The sequence below is a fragment of the Denticeps clupeoides genome, chromosome 8 (assembly GCF_900700375.1).
Source record: "Denticeps clupeoides chromosome 8, fDenClu1.1, whole genome shotgun sequence".
Taxonomy (NCBI): domain Eukaryota; kingdom Metazoa; phylum Chordata; class Actinopteri; order Clupeiformes; family Denticipitidae; genus Denticeps; species Denticeps clupeoides.
In genome coordinates, this window is record NC_041714.1 from 5,486,633 (window position 1) to 5,513,421 (window position 26,789).

The window sequence follows — 26,789 nt, forward strand, 5'->3', positions numbered from 1 at the left end:
GAAATGTATTGCAGATAAAAGATTTACAATTAAATTGGGTTCATGTGCAGCTTGTGAAAAAGTGGAGATCAAGTGCAATACTAGTTAGTAGATGTCACCAACTACGATATTTTCTATGAATGTTTTAATCATCCAGTATGCTGTATTTCAATCAAAATGCATCACCACATACTTTTTCCTTGCGTAGATGTGTACGTAGATATAACATATAACAAACGTTTTTCCATAGTGACTTTAGTCAACAACAGATCTTCACACGCACACTGCAGGGAATGTAGATGGTTTTGTTTAGATTTCTCATCATCTCTGAAGGTTCACAGCCCTGCCACGTCAACACTGACTTACGAAGCACACCCTTCAGGGAGTGTGATTGGAGAGCGGCAGCATTTAGTAAATACCGCGTGTCATGTACCGTGTAAACACCGTGCGTCCTGTCTCCACCGGCGACAGGCACTCCTCTCCCCATCAATACCAGGAAAAACAAACAATTATATATCGAACTGAGGGATCATGGGAATGGAAAGGGATGTTGTGCATGAGTAGTGATGCAAAGTCATTCTTATTAAATCTAATGTATAAATGCTACATTTCATTCATATAGAATTAATATTTTTTTAGTAAGAGCACATTCAGTTAGGAAGGTAACATTAAGCATTATATAAAAATTAAGGATTGATTGGGAAGTTATTATGTGGCATTTTATTAATTTGAAAATCAGAAATTACATACGTATGCTATAGGTACTATGTCTGTGCCTCAGCTGACACTGAGCAGATTTTCTGAAGGCGTCCACTTCCAAGTCCTCTGTGTCACCAACAATTTTGATAGAAATGCACAAAGTTCAAACGGACTCAAGGATGGGAGATGTGTCTCAAAATGGAGAAATGTCAGGTCCATTCAGGGCAGAAGGGGATGAATGAAAGAGCACGTCTGGGGAGAATCGCAGATGAGGAGTGCCGGCTGGTGATGGGTGCCGGATGAAAGGGATGCAGAACGGAGAGAAGGTCAGCTGGTTAAAGAGGCGCTGAGCAACGCGGTGATTGGAGAATTGCACAAAGACGGCTCACTCTTCCACTGACTGCCCCACGGAAATGCTGTCTTTCCTTCTCATCTCCATTAATTTACTCCTTCTGCCTTCCTGCTCTGTGATTGGTCAACACAACACGGACAATGAGCATTATAATGCAATAAGCATTATAATGTGAAAAATTAATTATGTTTTATGGGTTGAAATGGATCAAAATTGTCTGTGATTGGTATTAATGTACCCTTATTTTATCCGTGGTCTGTCCCTAAAAAATCCAGCTGGGACTCCTGATAGGAGCATCTTTACTACAGATGATTATGTCTGCAGAGTAAATTCATTATTTAACTGTTTTCAGCCCATGGTCACCTGACAAGCACATGAGTGCTCATTTTTCAAAAGTCGCATCAGCTTTACATGCTCTGCACTGAAATCAAGGCAATTGATGCATTTATGTGGTTTATAGGCAAGAATACTATTAATAGAATTCTTATTTTTGAGATTGTCCTTTTGGCATGTAATTTTCCTTAAAATGGGGAAACATTATTCAAGTAAAACTAGTAAGAACATAAAGGCATGTGCAAATGTCAAAATCCTTACAGTGCTCAGTCATGTTCTTAAAGGATTTCTTTACAGAAATAAATGAACATTTCCTCATTCTGGACCATATGAACCACCTGTGTCAGAATGTCGCATTCACAAAGTAGCAGATTTGTAAAGTTCAATTTAAGTCCATTACTGTCCAAAAGTGATGAAATGATCTAAATATTACAACATTAAATATACCATAAAAACTATGGTTAAAAACATCACCCATCAACTGCCATGTTACAATTGTCTTGTAAGATCTTCCCTTGAGATGTTTGATCAGTGCGATTTTTCTAACCAACATGCACACAGGGACAAATTCTTTACCCTATCCCTATTCTTTACCCTGAAGCTGGCTTACTGTAACATATGATGCACTTTGTTAGAGAACCTTGTTGCTCTGGTGCTCTGACACCATGTTTTTCTGTCAGATCTCAGGGTGAATTAGAGCCAGCGCTTTTGTGCATCCCGGTCTCTCCTGGAGTAGATATTCTGTGGTGTGGGCTGAGCTGCCATGCCTTAATGAAGTGTCAGCTCTCTGTAACGAAGCCCGGCCGTATCCAATTAGGCCGTAATGCAGTACTGACAAACTGTCCGCCGGTACGACGGATGTGCGCTGCCTTTAAGAGCACATCCCTACTCCGCTGTCTCAGGCCCACTTTGTTTGATTGGGATTTTATTTTCTTACTTTTTGGTTTTTCCAGCAGGGCAGTGGCTTCAACACGCCTTCCCCGTTCCTCACGCTCGCAGTTTGACCCTTTACTACTGTAATTGGAGACTAAATTGAGATTTATTTTCTTGGCCTTTGAATATCAGGCACGTCCTTTGAGCCATTTGACAGATGGGCTGATATCTGTTAAATAAATCTGCCTCTCCAGCGGTGTGGACATGAATAATGGCAGCCAGAGGTTCCAGCAGAGGGAAAACGCTGAGCAATGGTATGAGGAGAGAGGGAGAGAGAGATAGCATTTGACATTAACACACTCAATCCTTTATGTCTTTGGCACAGGCTGCAAAGAGAAAACGAACAAGACTGAGATTTCATAAAGAATGACTTAAATGTAGTTAGTAATGTCCTGTATCACAGTTCCCATAAATCTATTTTCATTTTCAATATATGAAGATACATTAGCAAAATACATCCGGAAAAGTATTTTACATTCGAAAATACAAAATACATCCGAAAAAGGGATATATTGGTAGATGGTGCCAAGTTGGCAAACATTTTTTTTACTTTTTGCATAAATGAAATGTACATCTATGATATTTACTTTAAATATGACACCTTGATCTTCCGTGAAGGTTCGGTCAGCCTGTAGGGACAAAATGGTGGTCATGCTTTGTTTTATATGATGTCCAAATTATCCTAACTTGTCACCATTATAGAACAGATAAATAAAGAGATGTAGTTAAAAGCCCCTTCTGTCCACAAATGGCTTTGTCTCAGGAAGGATAGACATGAGGCCTCGCACTTCTGTGTCAAAAGCACCCGATGATGAGGGACAGCTCTCTCTCTCTCTCTCTCTCTCTCTCTCGAATGGGCCTGAGCAGGAGGATGATCCACTGTTAGCTTGGCACAATGAAGAATCTATTCCAGCTCTCCACTGCATTATCCAGCCTGGGCAGAGAGGGGTATTCATCGCACAGGTACAGCTTCAGTGGGATTTCTCCACGTTAGCTCTCAGAAGGAGGAGTGCGGAGAGAGTGGCTAGAGAACAGTAGGCCAGGAATTAGTATTCCGTGAGCACCACTGAAGCATCTTGTACTGTGATGAATTTTTGATAATGTTTGAAGAATGACGTGTGACATCGAACAGTGGCAATTGGCAGAGTGTGCTGAAACTCTCTGAGCCAGTAGATGGGCCTGGTGGCGTGTGAACGACACCTGTCACCACTCAACTGCTCAAAGTAACCAAAAAAAAAGCAACCGGGGTATGAAAAAGTAAAAAATGTCGCTGGGCAAAATGGAATTCTGTCAAATGTTGGACACAGTCCTTAAACAATTGACCAGCTCTGGCGAACAAGTGCACCCCACCCAAAATCCTGCCTTCAGGCTTTATGTTGCAGGTCCACTGTTCCTGCATACCCTGCCACCAAACGCCATTTCAGCCATTCTGTTGTGCAACATTCTGTTGTGAAGAAAACATAGCGGGTAAGGAAGCGGACCCGTAATCGTAAGGTTGCCGGTTCGGATCCCAAACCGCCAAGGTGCCACGTGGCAAAGCCCCATCCCCACAAACTGCTCCCCAGGCGCCTGTCATGGCTGGCCACTGCTCACTAAGGTGATGGTTTAAAAGAAGTGACAATCACTTCACTTTCACAAAGACGTCAGATGCAACAATTAAGATTCAAGAATTGGGGATCAGTAAGATTATCTATATTATTGCTTTTTCACTGTTTTTTTTTTTGTTTTTTTACCAGAAAAATTGGCCAGGTGTAAGTAATTGCATTTTCATTGATCCAGACAGTGTTATCTAATGCAAAATGCATAAACAACTGTATCATGAATTCTGTAGTGATATGACCCGGCTGAGTGCTTTTAGGTATTGTGATCAGATGTTTTGCCATGGCAGTTCATTAGATATTTTGAGGGTATTTTATAGATAAATAATCAACATTCAATACAAGATGGGCCCAAAAGTCAATTTAATGCAAATGAGTTCACTGAATGGAAGGGAAGGACCTCTGCTTGTGGACTGCAAGTTTCCCTTAAGGAGAAAGCATGGAAGGCTAAGCGTTGGCTGGCAAAGTTGGAACAGTGCACCAGTCTACTGTCACTGTCAAGTGTGACCCAGTGTCTGCGTGTCAGATTAATTTGACCCCAGTTATCCTAATCGATTAGACGTATCACATGCAATTACATCAGCTACACCCCAGCAGTGTGTGATGGCCCTCAGTAAACCTCAGAGTAATTTTTACTGTCAGGCCCAGTCTCTTTTGTTTTACATGTGGGCACGCATCTGTAGTGGTTCAAAATCCATCTGAAAAAAGGGAAATGGATTAGTGGTGCAGATAAAAACTGCAATACCGGTAAATGGTGCCAAGTAGGATATTTTATTACAAAAAGGGGGTGTTGTGGGGCTGCAGTGGCCTAGTGGGTAAGGAAGTGGCCCTGTAATCAGAAGGTTGCCGGTTCAAATCCCGATCTGCCAAGGTGCCACTGAGGTGCCATTGAGCAAAAACTCTGTGGTTAAAAGCAGAGGACACATTTTATTGTGTCACCGTTTGCTGTGCTGCACTTCACTTTTTTTCTTTTTTTGATATTAAGACAAGTGCAGTATTGACAAAGACATCAAATGGCCTGAGTTTGGACACTCAAACTTGCTCTCATCCGCAAACAAATATTGTTATTAGCGTAGCGCCTCCTGATTAGCATGCATCACAAGGGAGTGGAGCACCAGGCAGCCATCTTCCCTGAGTCTGGCCATGTACACAATAACCAGGTAATTAATTAGCAGTAATTGCAGCCTCGGTGAGTCATTACTTATTGCATGACCTCTGCCTCTTTGCAGGACAATAATAGACACCTTTTCTGAACTTTATTTCTTCAGTGGTTTTATAGCTTTCTGTTTTTTTGGGGTTTTTTTTCTTCTCCATTTCCATCTAACACTTTGGTCTGCTACTGGCTTGAAGGCCCCAAGGCTAACAGCTTTGTGCTGCCCAACATTTCACAGAGCAGGACTCTCTGGAAGTGTGAAAATGGAAGGGAGAATTGATTTTAATTAAAATGTGATGTCGAACATAATATGCAGCTCAGCAGGTCAGCGCGGACGAGAAGGGGTGCATGAAATGGAACGAGGCTTGAAAACGCACCTCCTCTCAGGTGTCTGTTTTCCAATGAAGCTCAAGCATTTCTCCTGCGTGTTTCTTTCAATTCGCTTCAGCACATCTATTAACCCCACAACACCTCTAGGACCCTCCGTTTCCATGTACGTTAAGGCATTCATAAAATGTGGTTACAGAATAATAAAGAGGAGCTGTCTGTGGTGCTGGTTCTTGAGGGTTTCAGTGCAAGTAAACACTCTACACCATAATTAGGCCTGACCCAAATACATTATCATATATCCACCACATTTAAGCGGTTCAGTTTGTGTGTGTGTGTGTGTGTGTATAATAAATGCAGCACTAAACTGGTTATTGTGAATACATCTGTTTCATTACAGCAGCTCAGAGTTGGGCTATTTGTTGGATAAATCACTAATGCATTCTTTAGAAAAGTGCAAGCCCTCAGATCTTAAATCCAGCCCTTATCTGATTAATTGGCCTCAGTCTGCAATTAATCATTTCAGCAATAGATCGAAGATCAGATGTGGTGATTGAAGCTTTGTTTTGGTCTTTACAGTTGAAAACAGTTCTACTCATTCTACGCTTTAAATCAAATGTCCTTTGTTCTTTAGACTTAAAGGCATTAATGTGTTAGCTTGGGTGGTCATTCTTTAAGGTTTGTACCAGTTGGCCTACTGCAGATTTTAGTTTAGTTTTAACATCCTTTTTCTAACTATGTTATTTTATTCATGTAACTACATGGCATTGCAATGTATTCATATAAGGCAACCTGCTAAGTTTAAAGTCATGCTTGGAACGTGAAAGTGGAGTGATTGTCATTGTGAAACACTGCAGCACAGCATAGAGTGACACAACGAAATGTATCCTCTGCTTTTAACCATCAACCTTGGTGAGAAGTGGGCAGCCATGACAGGCGTTCGGGGAGCAGTGTGTGGGGACGGTGCTTTGCTCAGTGGTACCTCGGCACATCAGGATTCCAACCGGCAACCTTCTGATTACGGGGCCGCTTCCTTAACCACTAGGCCACCACTGCCGAATTTGTGTGATGTACCACCAAAAAAATTACACTTTCCATGTGATTTCCTTAACACATGAGCTTCCTAATTCAATGTGTAAAAAAAGGTATTGATCTTTTGACGTGCTGTAGTTTAGGGTTGATTATTCCAAATCTCCAGAAGAGATTTAATACATCTATACTTATTTTGCAGTATAGATGAGTATTATACAGTGTCAGAGCTCATGTGTACTCCTTGTCACCATAGTATGTAAATACCTCTTTTTTATTTCTTAATTGTCTGCGCCCCATCAATACCATTTGCTGTTTTGTCCCCGTGCTTCCAGATGGTTTTGTTCCAGCTGGGTGGTCTTCTGCTGACCCTGACCTGGGTTGCATCCCCAAGCAGAGTCACAGAGCCTTAGCCACCCACTGTTTTACAGAGACAGGTTGAGGTTTGACACACTGCCATCCACCTCAGGGAGTGTCCTTGTAAGTCAAGCTGCTGCAAACCTCCGGAAATCAGATGAATTTGGAAGCCTTGTGAGTCACCGCTGATGTGTTCACCGAGGTCACTCTGTCTTGTCCCTGAAAGCTGGGAGCTGACCTAAAAATCTTAAAAATAAAAAAATCCCCTGGAATATTGGGCTCGGTACTCAGTCTGATTTACATAATTCCCTATTACTCAATAATGACCATAAGTCATATCTATATATCCAGAGATGACATTTTCCTTCCTTCACAAACTGCTTTTCATGTGCACTTCGTATATTCACCTCAGCCGGTGAGAGCTTAGTGTACCTGGATCAACAGACCTGGCCGGATGACGGAGGGATCAAGTGGAAGATATTGCCTTTTTCCTGAGATGTGTTGTTGTTACTCTCCACATTGCTATGTGAGCTTCATCATTTGCGCCCACACAGAGTGCAGGCGGGTGTGGCCATTTAAGGGAAGGGGGGTGGGGTGTCACTTGACCCCAATATGAAATTTGAGATCGGTCTGGTTGTTTCCATGGATTCCATGGATCTGTGTTTGGCACTCTTGGCATTTTAATTTAGCATTTCTGTTCTGGAAGAGCACAGAACAGAGAAAAACACTGTAACATCAGATCTTGAGTGTACATTCCCAAAAATTACAATCAATTTTTTAAGGGGAAAAGAGAACTAAAGTGATGTCCTTATTTGTGCCTCCTTCTCTACACTGTTTTTGTTCATGGCTCATTATAGTGCCATGGATCACAGTCTGCGAGAAAGAAAGAAAAAAGTGGTCCGTGGAGAAACGGCTTTAAGAAAAATCAATTGTAGGGGAGAGAAAATCGATATCAAAGCTTTTCCTCAACCTGCATGACCTTGAGTTCTGCTTGTGGCCACTAGAACAGTTCCGAAGGTTGTCACTTTCTGACGACGAACACCCCATCCATAGCTCATAACTCTAAAGAGAAATCTAATTTCTTTTGAAGATGGGTAGAATTTCTACACATGGGTATAGTGGTCAGTGTTCAGTGGCATCACATGTCACACATATTCATTCTTCAACAATCCAGTCAAACTCATGACCTCTGAGTGCATTTATCCATTATACTGCATTGGTGTCAAATGTGAAGCTACTTACAGATTATAGATTAAAGGGATGTCACAGCAGAACCTCTCATAGACAGTCCATTTGGATATAGTAATCAGTAATATACTGATCTATTTTATGTCCTGTATATATGGTAGACCTGTACCACAAATAACAATATATACATTATTATATTAAATAGATAATTTTTTTTTGAGGCATGTGCTAAAATGATTGAATCTTTCTCTGCCATTTGGAATAATAGCTTTTGGAGACCAGAAGATATATTAAATATATCTAAAAAAATATATATATAAAATATATATAAAATATATATTTATATGTGATAATATGGATAATTTGTTATCCATCTATATAAGAATAATCACATGAGGGAAATGTTCAATATAATATTGTCATTCAGGGATTCTTGTGTTGTATGGAGTGCAGAATAAAACATGTGATGTGACAGAGAACACAGACACACGGTGTTGGAAATGAATGCTGGGGAAATGAGAGGGGTTCGTTCACACTCCTACTCATTCGTAGCAAATTCTCGGCTCGTCTTTCATTGTGCATCTCCCCAGAAACCTGCAGAGGTTGCCACACATTCCTCCTTCACAATTAGTGAGCACAGAGAAAGGATGGAATGATTAAAAAGTTTCTCTACCGTTTTCCCCATCACAATCAGAAGCGCCCAGGCTTTTGCCATGGCGGTTCCACTTGGTTTGCTATGTGACAAGCAATTCTTATTAATGGGAGTCTTGGAAGTAACCTGACTGGCAGAAAGCGTATAATCAAGCCCTACAATCCAGTAATTTCTCAATCTCTAATTTCTGCATGCTTGTGTCTCTGTTAGAATTCAGTCTATGGGCACTGTTTTCGACCCGGCGCTAAGCACAGTGCAACGCACTAAGTATCTTAACGAGGATGGTGTGTAATTATTTCTGTCATGCAAAACAATTTTTATTTTTTATTTTTTTCATAATCAGAGTACAAATTGGCGGGAATTCTATGATTTACAACTTCATTCTGGATGATTTAATCTCGTGCCAGTCAATGTGCGTGCAAATATGTGCAAACATCATTACAAACACCATGTTTCACCATGTTATAAATGTATTTATGTACATCCTGAGGATACCCTCGACTAGCGAACAAACCTCACACTTAATGCAAAGTTTAATGCGTTTAGCACCAGTGCCAAAGTAGTTCCCAAACTGCCTGTTCCTAGGCAGGTGAGGGCAAGTGGGCTACGACCCAATGTATCCGAGTAGCAGAACTGTCCGTATAATTCAGGAATTACCATCGTTTCTGTAGGTGAAAGACGTGTATGTGAGAAGTATAATACAAAAACTGTTGTTTGCTTATCGAAGTAAATTGTCTCTTCATCAGGCAAAATTAAGTGAAAGTGAAATGATTGTCATTGTGAAACACTTCAGCAAAGCACACAGTGACACAACGAAATGTGTCCTCTGCTTTTAACCATCACCCTTGGTGAGCAGTGGGCAGCCATGACAGGCGCTCGGGGAGCAGTGTGTGGGGACGGTACTTTGCTCAGTGGCACCTCTGTGGCACCTTGGTGGGTTGGAATTCGAACCGGCAACCTTCTGATTACAGGGCCACTTCCTTAACTGCTAGGCCACCATAACACAATGACTGTTACGCCTAAGAAAATGTATCCAGGTTTTAAAAAAATGTAATACATGTTGGTTGGTAATTTATCATTGTGTCACTCCCATTGTGTTAATGGTGGGTCTTTTCAGGCAGCTTTGTCATAGACATTTAGTCTTATCATTTTGTTTCAGAGACACTGAAAAGGCTCACATTTTCATTCACATCTTACCTGAATTCCTGAATGGGCATGAATAAACCAAAGAAAACAAGTGTATGAGTTTGTGTTTCTGGAGGAATGTCACTGTTTACAGTATCTTTAAAATGAGATTTTGATGTTATAATCCTCTGTTTTTCCTTTCATGTCTATTTGAAGATTATCAAACAGATTAGGGGTAAAATCAATATTACAGATCTGGAACGGAATTGAATAGCCAGACCACACTGACAGCATCCTTTCAGGAAAATCGTGTCGAGTGTCTGATGCTTCTGCAGAAGAGCTGGCTTGTCCTTGTACGAGTGTGTGTGTGTGTGGATGACACGGCTCTCGAGACACGCCCTGTGTGAGTGGCACCTGCGCACGGTGCTGCAGGTGTGAGGTGCCGGGGTTCAGCGGGGGGCACGTGGCACTCGGTGGCCCAGCGTTGACGAATGGTGGGGGAAGTGATGTTAGAGACCTGCAGTGGCCCTGAGTCCAAGGCGGATGCTCGGAGCGACAAGCCGAATCCATCAACTTGTCCCCTTCAGGGGCTATGATTAAAACTGCCCTTCACTGGTCCATAAAGTCACATACACACACACGTCAACACACAAATGCCGTTTTACTCCCAGTATAGCCTTTACTGATAGAATTAATAAGAATTTAGATTTAAATTGGTAGAGATTTATATGTATATTTTTTATGTTAATAATAAATTATTATTCAGAGTCCACGTGTCATCTAAATTCAGCCTAAGTACATATTTATTTATTTCATCTTTCAAAAAAATATAGAAAAATACAACAGTTTTTAACTGACTCCTAATCAGGCTGTTGGAGCCCATCTGGGTGTAGTTCGCACACACACACACACACACACACACACCTATGGACAATTCAGAGTCACTAATCCATCTAGTGTACATGCTTTTAGATAGTAGGTGGGAAACCGGAGGATCCGAGAGAAACCCGAGAGAGCAACACACGGTGAGCGTGCAAACTCCGCCCACACAAGGTCCGCGTCTGGGATTCGAACTCACAACCCTGGAGGTTTGAGGCCACACTGCGGCCCTGTGATTAATTATTATATTGTATTATATATATAGCTTACACTTATTTTCACTCACTTATTCATTTTTTTAGATGTTGATTTATTCCAGATAAATCTGTTGGCTTTACCTGCTGTCAGTGAGTGCGCATGTGCCCCGGTGTCGCGAGATGGATGGGTGGGTACGCGGACACAGAGGACAGGAGAAAGATGGAGAGAAAATGCGCTGATTGATGTCGCGCCATCGCTGCCATCGCAGAAGATGGCTGACAGTTTGACTGGTGGACACAGCGAGGGGCACAGAGCGGATATGATTGAATTGCGTCAGCTCCTGCAGCGTAATGTTTAAATTACCATTTTTTAGGAACTTTCATTATTGGCTCACTCGTTGAGAAAGCGATTCTGTTCGGCTGAGTGAGACGTTGGCGTTGGTGGCTGTCGGTGGCTTCTGTGGGATTCATTTGTGTTGGTTGAGGTGTGAGTTTCACAGGAAGTGCCGCCACCTTTGTCTCCCCTGAGTCCCTGGCATGGCGGATGTTCGGTGTTAGAACTGGAACCCATTTTCCTTGTTCAGTTGAATGTTTTGGTGGACTGTGCTAAGTTTTCGGGTCTTTAAAGCATCACTTAGACTTGCAACCCACTTAGGATCAGATTTATTCAGAGCAGTAAGATCAGATGACAGAATGGCAGAAAATGGGTCATTTTGGTGGCTTGCTGTGCTGGTACTTGCTATGAATATATTAAAAAAAAAATGATCAAATTAATCCTTTGAATGATAAGATCTAAAACAAACAAAGGGAACAGTCTTTCCATTATTTTTCTGCTTTAATTTGAGTTAAGGTTGGGGTAAAAAATTTTTTTTAGTGATGTAGATGTAGAGACAAAAGGCCCGTGATCCAGCATCCCAATCTATCAATGAACTAATCAATCCGTCCATCTGTCTGTGAAGCAGACCCCCCACCATCCCCCATCTCTCTGGTTTCAGTTTTATTGGAAAGTCCATTTCTAAACGGCCCACTATTACGTATCATTATGAAATGCTTATATGTTTGCAAGGTTGGACACTTGCCATCTGCAAAGAAAACTGCACACGCCCCCGCTCTGGTTCCAATTGCGACCGATAATCTGCTCAGCACAACAAACTGCACCTCTCGTAGTGACATGAATATGCAGAATTCCTATATTTTTAATTTCCCCGCAGTTTGCTTTGTAATGCAAATTATATTAAAGGTTTAGTATTAAATAGTGTTTTTTTTTTTTCTTTAGTTGTTTGCACCCATTTAGACATTTAATGCAAATCAGCACTGAAATGTTTTCCTATTTAATAAGCCATTAAAGTGCTGCTTTTTGCTGCGTGATGATAATTCCTGCATATCTACAGCAGGCTGGCTTTTCTGCTCACGTGTGGTGTTGATGAAACAGAAAGGGGAAGCAGAGGCCCTTTTTTCGTATTGTTGTTGGGTCTTTATTGGATGCCCAAGTAACCCAGGGAGAAAAGGCGCTTCTTTGTGTTTGTCCCTCAAACAGCGGCGATGGCGCCCCTCCCTCCACGTCCATCCATTGTATGTTTCTTTTCCTCTAGACAATGGCCTATTCCCTCTATCCCCACGTCCATCCTGTATTTGCTCTTAATTAATCTTGTGTGTGTTTTTGTCATGGCGCCGTGCTGTACCAGCGCCACGCCCATAACATCAGTCGGTAATTGCACCAGCCACCTCACTAAGCGTGATTAGCGATGGCTGACCAAATTGCCTCATTGTGACGGGCGAGAAATGGAAGGAATACAAAATCCTTTCTTTTCAAAACTTCTTCCTCCGCAAATTGCTTTGCATCTAATAGGTGGCAGTGATTGCACAATGATGTTTTAAACGTCTGCGGTGCCGAGGGAATTGCAGAGTAATGGCTGCAGGAGAATAGCTGATTAATACGTAAGTGTGTGGTCCTGTCACTCATCGTAATTGCAGTAGGACAGGAGATGTCTACCGGAAAAAGCAGCACGGTTCTGGAGCCGGAGAAAAGCTTCCTTCGTCGGACTCACCGGGCTGGCGCTCTGGCCCGATTGGTCAGTGGCAGACAGATGCCATCACCACTATCGATTTCAGACGTTTGACTACATTTCCATTACCGAGTTGAGCCGAGGGGACGTGAGGGGGTTCAACACTAATAGTATTGAAATAAGAATTTTTTTTTTTTCTTTTATCATCTTCCGTCATTCTAATTTTCATTGCACTGACTTTCCACTCCACCGCGCACGGTGCTCCATGGTACTGAGGTGCCGTAAATGTCATTGAGAACTACTAATGCCAGGGACCAAGGAAAAAGCAGACAATGCCATTGCCTTTCACACTCGAGCTCCATCACTGCTGCCCTTTTTGTCATTGACACACTTTGCTAAGAAAGAACACGCCTGATTAGGCACAGGATATGTGTGGCGAGCCGTGCGATTGGCACATCACCGGGCTGCTTGGAGGAGAAGGGCGACGGCGATAATGGCGGCGGGCGCCGGCGACCTCGTCTGCCGTTTTGGGAGCGAGGTGCACTTCCCCTCTGTCATGTTTTTGCAGAGGTTACGCGTGGGACTCGGCCCCGGCGCACATTAATCTCAGCACGGCCTGCGTCTATATTAGGATGACAAATTTGGCGCTGTCTGCCGATGAGGGACTGGGAGCGGATGTCAAAATGCAGGCAAAGTCAGGGAGGCAGTGATTTGTGGGAAAGCTTAGCATCGCTCCCTCTTCATCCCTCTGCCATCTATTTCTCTCTGCTCTGTCTCTATTTTTTTTTTTTTTTTCCAACAGCATCCAGTGTTCGCTCGACCCAAAAACTTTTTGGCTGATGCTAACAGAAAACAACATATATTTTTGAGACCTTAGCACAAGTTTCCACTTATTCATATCTTACACATACTTGGTTCTCAAACTGTGGTACACGGGAGATCTCTGACACCCACAGCTCCTGTGTGTTTAAATGCAGTGTAGTTCTTGTATTTCAGTTAATATCCTAAATTGCTGAGTTTTGACTAGATTGAGTATTGAGAGTAGATGACAGACAATATTTTTTTTTTAAATATTCATATTGATCCCTGTCTACATTTAGTTTAGTATGCCTCAGGAACATGATATCTTCTGAGGATCTCTGATCCACAACTGCATATATGAAATAAGCGGCCGTTGTTGAGAGAAGGTGAAGGAAACAAACGACATGGTGAAATGGTGACATGGAAAGCAAGAGAAATGCAGCTGGAGTGTCTGGAAATCGCACTCGCACAGAGGACATGAACCAGCAAAGCATATTACATTCACAATTCATGCATCAGCAGGGGCATGAAAAACACAAACCTTACATGCAGCAGAAAACAGCTTCATATATAGAAAATACATAAACTAAACACAGAATAACAAGGAATCTGAGCCATGAACAAGAAATGTGATGGAAAAATCGGAAGATAATGTTGTTGATTTTATGAATCTCAGGGTGTGTTTGTGTGTCAGTCTATTAGATCATTTAGACCGCCGGCACCATTTATTTCATTGTATATCAAAATCTTATGTTTCTTCATCTTTGTGGGATTCCCACTCTGAGGTCATGAGGCGTCGCTCACTTTGTCATGCAAGCGGCGGGACTCATGGTCACAGAGGCTGGCTCTCTGATCGTTGTCATTCCCGGCTCGTTCCCATGATGCCCCTCAGCGCAGCGCTCGTCCTCAGATCTGCCCAGATTGCAGCAGGAGCAGCTGGCCTGCAGCTCCCCGGCCTGAGATTCGATTTTGGATAACGATCATATTGAGGGGGGAGGGAGACATCCGAGGGGGGACATACTTCAGTGCAGAGGGGTTCCATTCATCAGCGACGTGTAAGGGAGAAGAGAGGAGGAGGAATTCATCGACAGCGTACCCCGATGTTGTTTGCACATGAAATATACATGGAGGCAGAGTAAATGCAGGGTGTCAGGGGCATTATGAATTATAAAACATTGCATTTGAAAGTGTCAGGCGCCTTCGATCATGTTGCACGCAAAATGCACGTTGACTTTCACACACAAAATTGTTTTGAACAAGAACACTTGGACACTCTGGAGACATATGTGTGTATGTATGAGTTCTTTGATATTTTATATGACATCTGGAATGAATTGTTCTGTCCTATATAAGTCTTTGTCCCTGCTAAAATTCTGCAATACCCAGATGCGACCTTTTTAAATCTTAAGAGGCGGTATAATAGACTACTTTTTCTTTTTTTGTTGACTTCAGGTATTATAAGATTAAATGCTTTCGAATTAAGTGCAAATAGAATTCTTTTTTGCTCACAACAGGGGCTTGACTTTTAATGTGCATTCAGTGAGGAGCTCTGTTGGGTACATCCATTAAGAAAACATTACGGCCGGTATTAAAAAAAAAAAGGCTTGCACAAATGACCAGATGTAAACACTGAAAATACGATCCGAGTGGCTGTTAAAGTGTCCATAAATCCTGCATGAGTCAGCAGAAGGTCTCCCACCCACCCACCGTTCTCCGGGGGGCCGCTGTAGCAGCGGCGTAGTGTACACGCAGGTGTTGACCTCCATTCCGGTGTTCATTACCGCCAGGCTTCACGCGATACAGGCAACGCAGCCGACCAGCAGAGGGAGCGGGTTTAGAGGACACCAAAATATTTGCAGGTTCTTGACCGAAGCATTAACCAAGTGGAGATGTAGTGGAGATGTAGGTTCCTGTGTGGATCATGTTTCTGGTTTAAAAGGTTTCAGGCAGTGTAATATACAGGAGAAAGAATCCATGCAAAACAGATCCATGAGAGTGGAGTATGTCCCACAGTGATATGGTGTAATGCCCTCTTCTAACCAATAGTCCATTTTTTTGTGCGGCCTCCATCTTTTTGAAGGTCCCAGACTATTTGGATTTAAAACATATAAAACATATACAACTATACATAGTGGACATACGGACATGGCAGATGTGATCACATAGCATATATTTGAGGACAGATAGGTTCCCCAAGCTGCACTAGAGACTCAAGTCTATGGAACCCGCTGTACTACCAAGGGGGGATACTTCCATTCTCCTCCCTCACAAAGGCCGAAGGCAATCACATTCCTATCAGAGATTGCTTCAAACCTGAGATGGCTACACCATGGTTTTATTCCTCTGCTGTGTGCTGTTAAGAAGATATAAGATATAACTGATAAACCTGAGAGACGATGGTGCTTCACTTTCTATGAGCAGCATAGGACACTGTTAGGGGGTGGTATTAATCATATAAAAGACAAAAAGTTTCTGCGTGGAACTTGTAAATTATCAGGAATGTTAAAATTTTTAATTTTTTTTTTTCAGAATGTGCTTCTGCCATGAGAAATTCATTAAAACGCTGTCATGGGACACAGTGTGCTTTTACACACACCAGTAATAATAGAAAAAACAAGTCATGTGTGCAGATCTACACTTTTTTTTGCAGGGGGGTACAGCACAATCAAATTGACAATGCATAAATGTTCTTTAAAAAGGCACGCTGCTGCAGTGGCTGGAGTATGTAATGATGCTGATGAACCTTTATTACGGCTGTCGTGTTGGGTTAGAGCTCTGTGTGTGCGTGTGCGTGTAGGACACAGACTGCCGCTGTGCTCAAATAAGCCGGCGGTGCGGGGCTGGATGCAGTGTCTTGTTAGAGGGTGTTGTGTGCAGTGACAGTAGCCTGCTGGAAGATGTATGGCAGCGCCGACGGGCTGGCATCGGGGGAGGAGGTTGGAGACTCCAGACTGTGCGCTCTTTCTAACACACACTAACGCTGAGCCCCAGGTCCAGCAGCAGCTGCTCAGCCTTAAATAAAGCGAAGAGCCCCGCTCCCGTAAGGAAAGCGGACACGTGCAATACTTAACAGCTGTCCTGGCCGACCTTGTTCGCCTGTTTATTTATTTACTCATCTACCGCTAGCCAGTTATATATCAAGTTTCTCGTTTTTTTAGCGTGGTAATTGTGGGATGTGCATGATCAAGCCTACCCTGAGCTACAGTGTGACAAATGGCCTCATCGTTGCGTTTTGTTTCACTTGCGTCCATGATTTGATGGACGGGAGAGAGGCAGCGGCATTTGGGCACAGTTCAGGACACCTACGGAACATTATTTTTCAGTGAGACCGTCTTCGTTGGCTCGCCCCATCTCTATTTGCGTTGGCCTAGTTATGCAGAGCTGAACTACTTTTGGGGCGTTGTGGTGGTTTTGATGGCAGTCCGAGACGTTGCTCGGTATGAGTGATCTTAAAAGCCTGTGACAGATGCCCAAGGTGCATCGGTACAGGAAGTGAATTCCATTCATCAATTGTTTAAATGCTATTGTCTTCCTCTGACGTCTAGACATGTATCGACATCCCTTCATTTTTAACAACCCCCCATTTGCCAGTTCCATTGAGAAATTAGTGTTGGCCCTGGCCTGATCTGCAAGAGGAATGAAGTGGAGATGGGATACCTGTCAATCATCTGATTAACGCGGCCCATTGAGACGCTCGGTCGATACTCACACTTCATGAAAAAAGGACACAAAAACAAACCGAGAGAGACGTCTCAAGGATGAGTTGGCACTGTGGCGGGATTGAAATGTTGACTTTTAATATCCGACCTGAGAGTGCGGCTGTGACCTCTTGTTCTTTTAGAGCCGACCAAAACAGTTCTGAGCCGGCCCACCAGTGGGTAACTATGGTAACAGATACAGTGTCTTACTATTGGTTTTCGCAACGCCTGCGTCACTTCAAAGCCTAAATGGAAAAGCAAAAAAAGCGGCAAAATCGGTGTTAGAACAGTCGCAGTCATCAGTGCAATAGCGATTTGGCTCAATATACATTTTCTTCCTTCCCATCCTGCAGAAATAGAGTCATTACGTTTAACGCACATGTGTGTGACACTCCTGAAAGCGGAATGAGATTGAACACAGTGGGTGGCTGTGAGATCACAATGTAGAGGCGAGGCGAGGCGAGGCGAGGCGGGGCGGCTCTGCCTGGATTTTCAACTAGACGCTACGCCCGTCTGCGCCCGGAGCTACAAAAGGTCCAGGCATGTTCGAGTCAAGGTCAACAAGATCAGCCTGCCAGACATGGAGAACGCAGCGTGCTTATCAATAGCAATGGAACCTTCGTACGGAAGCCTTACGAGCTAGAACAGGACAAGAAAAAATAATAAAATAGCTGCCGCATTCCCGGTGGAATACATTACCGGCTCAGAGAGCTGACTTCAGACATAACCGATGGTCCCTTTGCATGGCTTCAACGTCCCTGTGACTTTCAGTGTATTTCCAAAGAGACACTTTATGTACCTGGGAGCATTCATCACATTAGACCTGAGAGAAAACAACAAAAAGGGGGGGAAACACAGTGCTCCTCTGAGATGTTACGACAGGTCAGCACAAGCAAGGCGTCTGAGCAGCAGAGTAAAAAAAGCAACACTTCTAATGTTGTATTTTGTACCAAAAGACGACAAGAAGCTGCTGGTTCTCTCTGGACACAAGGGAGCGGTCCTTTAAACGGGAGCTCTAATTATTCGGGGCGGTCCCTGGGTAGCGTGTGGCATATCATTTAAGCAGGAGTTATGACGTTATAGATTACTGCTGCAGGTGCTGACACTGGCACTCCCAGGCTGGGAGCCAGTCAGCTCACTTAAAAAGGGAGGGAATTATCAATCTCGACGGATCGAAGCAGAGCTTGACAGGGTTAAAGCTGTGACGAGTGCCGGTCCCAGTCAGGAAGGAGGAACCTTGTTCACATGGTGCTGAACAGCAGCTCAGTCAGCCTGAAGGTCGCCACCATTCTGCCTTCTGGAAGGAGAACTTCACTGCTATTAACAGGTTCCATTTCTCCTTGGAGGCTCTGAGGCCACCATGATGCCTTATACAAATGTCCTGGAACAAGCTGCTTGAGATAAATGTATATAATTAATGGTTGAAAAAGGGACATGTAGTCCCGTTTTATCATCAACATGTAGCCTCCTGAATAACAGTCAAATCCTCTCATGTTGATGGGTAAAGATTCTCAGGATTAGGAAGAACACTAGCTGGAATTTTTGACACCAACACTGAAGCCTTAGGGTCCTTTGCATATTGCTCTTCTTTGGCTGTCTATATATCCATGAAGCTGTGTTTGTGAGGAGATGCTACTTTTTTTTTTTATTACTGCGATTCATACCATGTAGCAATGGCATGAACGTTTGGGGGCGAAATTCTCAAAAGGTGCATTTGCTCCCGCTTCAAGCCAAAACAAAATAATGAAGTGCTCCTCTCGCCTCGCCTACCTGCATACCTTAACTTCATCTCCTCTGGAAACCCAGCCGGATTAATGAGGCCTGGCCTGCCGAAGGCCTCCATTTCATCACTGAGCGCAGCTCTGCTCAACACTTGTGTTGGAATTTGCCATTTATTTCAGCAAACCAAAGCATTCACAGTACAGGGTAACAGTTTGGACACACCTTCTCATTCAATGTGTTTTCTTTATTTCCATGACCATTTACGTCGGTAGATTCTCACTGAAGGAGTTATGTACTTATGCACACTCTTGGCATTCTCTCGATGAGCTTCAAGAGGTCGTCACCTGAAATGGTTTTCCAACAGTCTTGAAGGAGTTCCCAGAGGTGTTTAGCACCTTCACTCTGCGGTCCAGCTCACCCCAAACCATCTCGACTGGGTTCAGGTCCGGTGACTGTGGAGGCCAGGTCTCCACTTTTTGTACATAAGTACATAACTCCACATGTGTTCATTCATAGTTTTGATGCCTTCAGTGAGAACCTACTAATGTAAATGGTCATGAAAATAAAGAAAACACATTGAATGAGAAGGTGTGTCCAAACTTTTGGTCTGTACAGTATATTGCAGTCCATTTCATGTTGTGATTAAAATATTGACCTGCAAACTAATCATGCTTGTAAACCTATGGTCAGTAGTGCATTTCTGTTTATTTCTTTCTGAATATGTGGACTCCTTCCCTGCCTATAAAACCAGGGTCACATTTTTGATAAGATGGGGTCAGGAAATGTCGATTTGTGAAGAGATGAAATTGTCACTGGCTAGTATAACAGTTACCATCTTAACAACATACTCGTTCCAGCTGGGGTCGGAGCTCGGATCGGAGATCGGAGGAAGTGTGAACCTGCCGTGCTGTCTTGTTAGTGCATGAATACAGAGCGGCCTACATTATCGACCTTCGAAAAAAAGGTCACTGCATTACATGTTAGCGGCGCTGGTTTTGAATTGCCCATGTCCCCAACACCCTAGAGACACTGGTGTCATCACTTACCAGTCACTGTTATGAAGTGAGGTCTGGTAGGTTTTGTACATGGAAGGATGCTCATAAGAAGCATTGTGATGAACCTCTGGATCCAAAACAGCCTATTTCTCTGCTCTACCCCACCTCTGAGTTAATGTGTGAGTGTGTATATATATATATATATATGTGTGTGTGTGTGTGTAAGAAAGGGAGATGTATTGATTCCCACACCTCTGCCTGTCGGTGCAGAGTGCCAGGATCTCCCGCCAGGATAAACAAATCACATCGGCAAAGTGATGGATGTGGCTCTCCGGGATCCACCAGCTTTGCCATCTGGACAGCCGACACTGTATATCAGCCCCACGCACAGCAAATTAAATTTACATTTGCGCCGCTTCCTCAGGCTTCTATGTTGCACCGATGCACAGAAAGAGAAGGGAAAAAAATCATCACATCCCCCCTTGAATGGCGCCATTTTCCTCATCCACTGCAGTGAGAGAGAGAGAGAGACAAGCAGAAATTGTGCAACATTGCTCGTGACTTGTCGTGTGCAAATTAGAAATGCCATTAAGGTTACAATTAATTAGCAGTTAAAATGAGGAAAACAATGGTGCTGACGCTCAGCCAGACTTAAATGCGCTCTTTTGGCTTTATCTTCATTCATCTGGATTAGAATAAAGCACTTGTCTTAAAAAAATGCCCAGCCACGACAGGGCTTCGAATTGTGGAAACGATTGTTGATTTGAATTAAAAGTATAAATGATTACTTTAAAAGCTCCTCGCTGTTCAGTTCCCCGTTTCGAATTTACTTCACTGCGGCTTTTTCCTGACCTGAGAACGGCTTAAATGCGGACCCGTGAGGCGACCATTACGGTGTTCCCGGTGAAAGTGCTTGACGCTGTAGGTAGTGAGTAGATAAGTATGGAGGGGAGAACAGGTCATGGCTTTGAAAAAGGAAGTGGTGGGAACAGTTGGTCCTGCTGACTATGCTGGAATAGGGTCGGATGACCCCTGTTAGCCGTTCTCTTGCCACGTGGTTTTTGTATTTATTTGTTGCTCTGTTTTCTGTTCTTTTCGCAGCCTACCGACGACCTGCTGGTGGCATCGGCGGAGTGTCCGAGTGACGACGAGGACATAGACGAGTGCGAGCCGAGCTCAGGTGGGTTAGGTTAGTCACCTCCTTTTTTACTACTTCCGTCTGGGCGTGTCGCATCTCCTTGACTCGATCCGCCACCTCCGGAATGCGGCGCGCTCCCCGACGTTCCCGTTTCTTCGCCCTCACACTTGTGTGCAAGCTTAGCAACGCTTGTCAACTTTCCCCACACTGTACCTGTTTATAGCTCCCCCACCTGGGCCCAGCCTCGGTGCCCGGGAAGGCGCGGCACGCTTCCTGCTTTTCTATTTCGTTTTTTTTTTTTTTTCTGTCTGTTTGAAATAGACTGGAAACTGTCCTCGGCTAACGAGTGTCCCCGGCATGCCAACCGGGCTAAAAGCGTGCAGGGAGGTGGGAGGGCCATGATGGATCCCCAGACATGTTGCGTAGCCGCTCTCCGGCGTCGTTAATTAGGCTCGGCAGCGGGGGAGGGCGCCGAATCTGTTGTGTCGCGGGCGCCGCAGGTTTATGAGGGCTGATTACACTTGACGTGCACTTTAGGTGCGTTGGCAGCGTTGTTCATCTGCTCTCATGGAAGAAATAAACTTGCGCCTCCCTAAGTGCTGCAGCTTCACTCTGTCAGTATTTTCCTGCAATCAGCCTCTGAATCTCAGAAGCAGACACAAAACATCTAAATGAAATGAGGGGGGGGCACATTCCCCTGACATGAGACCTAGAAGAGATCAGACCAGACAGTGTTTGTATTCAATCAAAGTTGCAGTTCTGTGGGGCTTTGGACCTGCATGACGTGAGTCGGATTAAAAAACGCTGCTTCCCTCTGCAAAACGGTCCAAAACATCCACCGCAGAAACGTCCAGGGAAGATCATTTCGTTTGAAATTTAGTTAGATTTCCCGTGAACATGCACTTTCGGTTGTGCAATTTTACGCTTTTTTTTTTTTTTACACTTCTTTAAATGAGAATCACAATAAATTCTCTTAGGGTGTGTAAAAATTGCACAACCGAAAGTGCAGTGTAAAAGACGCATGGCTCACTAGAGATTACAAGAACGAGCAGTTTCTAATTTATTAACACCGGTAGATTACAATTGTAGTTACATGTAAATATTGTAAGTAAAACCAATTTCTGTAACCAATGTTACAGAAAAAAAAAATTAAATTAAAGAAGAGAGATAGAGGAAGAGAGAGAACAGCCAGGTACGAGGCTTCAGAGAGGCAGCCTGGACCTGGAGAAACAGGGAGAGAGAGAACCCTCTCGGGGGAGAACCCTCGAGCCCCCGATGGAGGAGGAAAAGAAGAGCCCACAGCCCACAAGAGAATGTGTCCTCTGCTTTTGTCTTTCACCAAATACAAAAGAACAAATTTGCCATGGACCTGGAATTTTCCCATCTTACAACAGGTTATAAATCAGTGCCGTGGTCTCTTATTTTTTTCCAGGGCCAGGTGTTGTTCCAAAATGTCTGCATATCTAAGCTTGTTTTCGGTGACCTCACATCTTACCCATTACAAAATGGCACACCCCGACACCGTGACGAATGCTAGATTTGCTCGTTAGATCAGAGACAACGTTGCTTTTAATTTCTTTTCTAGGTAGTACTGTTTGCAATATTGACTTATCAAACAAAGCATGATTCTGCTGAGCTGCTGTCCATCTGAGATGAGAAAGAGCCCCGAGGCGGTTCCTCTGGACAAAATTCCTCAGGCAATATAATGATATCAATGCCAGGCGCACGATGGCTTTAAAGTCACTGAATGCTGAGGGATCAGAAATCACAGCTATTTAGATTTCTTCGCCTTTGATGCGCTGAGTCCATATTTTGAAGTGTTTTGAAAGTGTAGTGTAAAAAAAAGCATCCAAAATTCTGACTTTTTTTTTTTTTATTGTGCACTGACTTGATCTTTTTTAAAAAGCCTGGTTGCATCCCCTGATATTATTATAACTTGTTCTCACATTTTCCACATCAGTTCAAAATTACACTTTTGAACACAACCTTATCTCAGGCGCAGCATGCATCATTTTCAGAATAATTTTCAAACAGTTAGACATTTATTAGGTAACACAAAATACCTGCTCTTATCTCAGTTTTGACTGAAGACAAGCACACAGCTTTTCCAGTTGCATTAGCATCTAACGTAGTGAACATCTCCTTTTGGGGGGGATTTGGGGTACCTTTTCCTGTCACACTTTAAAATCCAAGCATGGTCAATTGAAATAATTGACTATAAGTGAACAGCCTAAATTGAATAACAGAATTATTAAACAGAATAAATGATGTATCTTGCTATTTTGTAAAAGAAACTTACATTCAAGTGCTTAAGGTTTAGAAACATAAGAGTTTAAGTAAGAAAAATAAGTGAAGAAAATGTAAAAAAGCAGAGCATGTTGAGGAGTGTGACCTGCTGATTCACGTTCATCTGGAAATGTAGGCCTAGAAACACTGGAACAGGACTGATGCAGACACATGCGCATTATCTGTTTTCTTACAAGGATGCAATGATGACTTTTATTGAGAATCATATTTGTGGGACCTTGCAGATCATGCTGCGGAAGGAAAACCGAGCCCGTACGCGCCGAATATCGATGCCTTACAAGATTACACTTTTTTTTTTTTCCAGACGCTCTCGCAACCAAATTACCCCCTTTTCTTTCAACGGATAGATGTTGGCGAAGCACCGCTACACTCAGCCATTTTCGAAAGCAAACACTCCCTTTTACTCTCTCTCACCGCCTGACGTTCTGGACTGGCTGATCCCACCTCTACCGCAGGCGGCCTGGTATTCATCCCATCAGCGCTTGCCTCAGAGTAAAGGGGATTTCAAAATGAGACATAAACATGTCCGGAGCTTGAGGAACAATTAAGACCCTCGACTGAGCCTCTTCCCTGGCCGTATCGATCCGCAGGTGGTAATAAAGTCTGCGCTAAATTAGCGGCGCCCCCCCCGGGCGCTCGGTGGGCTGCCAGTCTCTGGCGCCGGCATTGTAGCACCGCGGGCTGGGAGGAGATAAATGGACTTCAGATCCTGAACTCTGATAGACCCGTGACAGTCCCACCAAAAAAAAACAAAAAAAAAAAACCCCGCGGTTACCAAGTCGAGCAAGGCGTCTGGTGGCGAAGTCCGGGACAAGGTCGTCTGTTCAAAGCAAGCAACAGGACGCGAGGCAACGTGGAGATTGTGTCCTCGAACGGCGCGCCACTTTGGCTGCTATCAGCCGGACGATGTGACGCCGTGCTTCTAGGGTCCCCCGTGGTGACAGCTGTCCAACACCATCTTCTTAATATCTGCATTCAGAGCCACTGACATGGTCTGTGGAGCAGTTGACACCGAAGCGCTGATAGCTCACTAGCGCGTGAAGGACTGGTTCCACTGGTGCCGAGCATCTCAGGTTGCGGGATCTCTTGCCGGGGTCGCTCCGCAGGGAACGGCTCTTTCAGAAAAGCATCGAAAGAGACTGGATCTCGCTGAGAAGCGAGGGGACGCTAATTTGGAACCTTCTGTAACCGAGCTGGGAAAAATAAGACCTCTGCCGATGTTGTTCAGCAGCTGACCCGGAAAATGCCGACGTATTAAAAACTACTTTGCAGTGGTGACTTGTCTTGGAGTCGTGCTGCTCCTCAAGGTCAGTCCAGCCTGCCGTAGATCATCAAGGCCTCCTCCCATGGCAGCTTTATCAGGGATCGAGCCGTATCGATCCGCCCGCTTACTTATTGCCATGCTTTATTTCTCCCACTGTCGGAACCGCGCCGAGTCTTCCATGAGGGCCCAGATTAGATCACACCGCAGTAAATTGAATCTTCTCCCCTGGTCCAGAAACGCTGGCTGCGCTGCGATATCTGGATGGGGGAGGATGGGGGTGGTCTGTGGCTCTCCCACCTCACTCCACACAGACAGCCGTGTTGACAGGACTCACCTGTCTGAAGATCTTCCGTCATTAAATCAATTTTGTTTAGATTAATTAGATAAATCATTGATATATTTATTTTCTTTTGTTCCATGATTGCGGGCTTAATTTTCATTATTTGTTTTCAGTTACAATTTTGATTCAAGTAAGTTATATAGGTTAACGAATGTGCATTTATTTTATTCTAATAAGTAGTACCTGCCAACATTTGAAAGACCTATGAAATTGAATTTTATGTAACAGTGTACACATAAATGCTTGTATGTAACAAGAATCGGCAATTTGATCATCAAATGAAAATGAGGACCTGTACTTCTTCACAGATTTTATGTGGTTTCTCACTAACGCTTAAAGAAAACAATAATAGTAGTAGCCTAGTGGGTTACTCACTCTATGAACCAGAAGACCCAGGTTCAAACCCCACTTACTACCATTGTGTCCCTCCTGGAGACACAGTTAGAGGAAACGGTCCCTGTAACTACTGATTGTAAGTCGCTCTGGATAAGGGCGTCTGATAAATGCTGAAAAATGTAAAAATCATGCCCAGGGTGATTAAGTTGTACAGACCAGGATATGGTCAAGGTTCTCACCTCTTCCAGGTGGTCTTGTGGTTCCATGCACCGCTTTCATGCTTGTAAATGTTCACTTGAACCACAGAGATGCAGGCCAAGCGTGAAAGCACAGTCTGCAGTCACGCTTGTCTTTACGGAATTTATCAATGGCTGTGCCATGTGATGCCTGATTTTCTACAGCCACTGGTGAAAATGAGGATCCACGGGGGATTTGGGGAGCTGGTAAGCCTTCGACCATCTGTAAGAGCCTCTGTAGAGGTTAGCAGTGCCACTCCGACCCCAAGCAAACACAATAATCAAAGTCCCTGGGCAGTTAAATGTGCTCATTACATCACTTAACAGCAGGGAGTGGGCAACTCCATTCCTGCAGTCAACCAGCCACTTATCCAGGCAGAGCTGGAAACCATTCAAGGTTGTCCATTTCGCAGTCCTTATCAACTCCACAATTACCGTACGTGCGGAAGCTTCAACAATGCAAACCAGCCATTGCCCCTTTCCTCCATTTACATTTAGCAGTCATCGTTCACTCAGGCAAAATGGACTTTGCACAACAAAAGAGCAGCAAAGCATGCAATATAAATCACCACTCAACAGGCACAGCCGCTTTAAGGCAGGGTAAGGTTAATTATTCTAATTATTCTCCTTTTTTCCCATGTGAAATAGTCTATGAACAATTAAACAAGCTGACATTCAAGCTAAAGAGTTAGTTTTTTTTTTTATGGAATACAACTAAAATTGCACTAGCATGATCCAATCCAATTAATTAAATGACAAGCGAGAGATTTTCCTAGTATTTCTGAGATTAATGACTTAATCAAAACACACTGATGGCTTGAGAGTCCGCTGCCCACTTGTAATCAGCAGTTTAATTTTCCCCGGCATGAACTGCTCTTGTTCTTTATAAATGTGGGTACATGTCTGCACCAGATTGCGGGTTAATCCTCTAAAGGACGTTTCAGGAGAAATCTGTATCTTACAGGCCAGTGCCGGTGCATCCAAACCCACTCCCAAGTCAGATGTGTTGGATGTCTACTTTGTAATCGTGCTCAGTTTTGCATTCCTTGCTCGGTGAAGATTATCTGAGACTGGCCCCGCATGGTGATCTTGCCTTTAATGAAATGCGCTCTGTGAGAAAATGGGATTTCATGGTCTCATGTCTC

The 26,789-nt window shown here is 43.6% G+C and overlaps 1 protein-coding gene across 33 annotated transcripts in view; it reads left to right on the forward strand.

Moving 5' to 3' along the window:
- LOC114796055 (neurexin-1a-like) overlaps positions 1-26,789 on the forward strand; it is a 252,883-nt gene that overhangs the window by 217,973 nt on the left and 8,121 nt on the right. For 25 of the 33 annotated variants that reach the window (XM_028989891.1, XM_028989915.1, XM_028989906.1 and 22 more), the window contains one exon: positions 21,125-21,212. In XM_028989891.1, coding sequence (XP_028845724.1) covers positions 21,125-21,212 — 88 coding nt within the window. The remainder of the gene's footprint in view (positions 1-21,124; positions 21,213-26,789) is intronic. The other 8 variants (XM_028989898.1, XM_028989926.1, XM_028989909.1 and 5 more) reach the window with 1 other exon arrangement.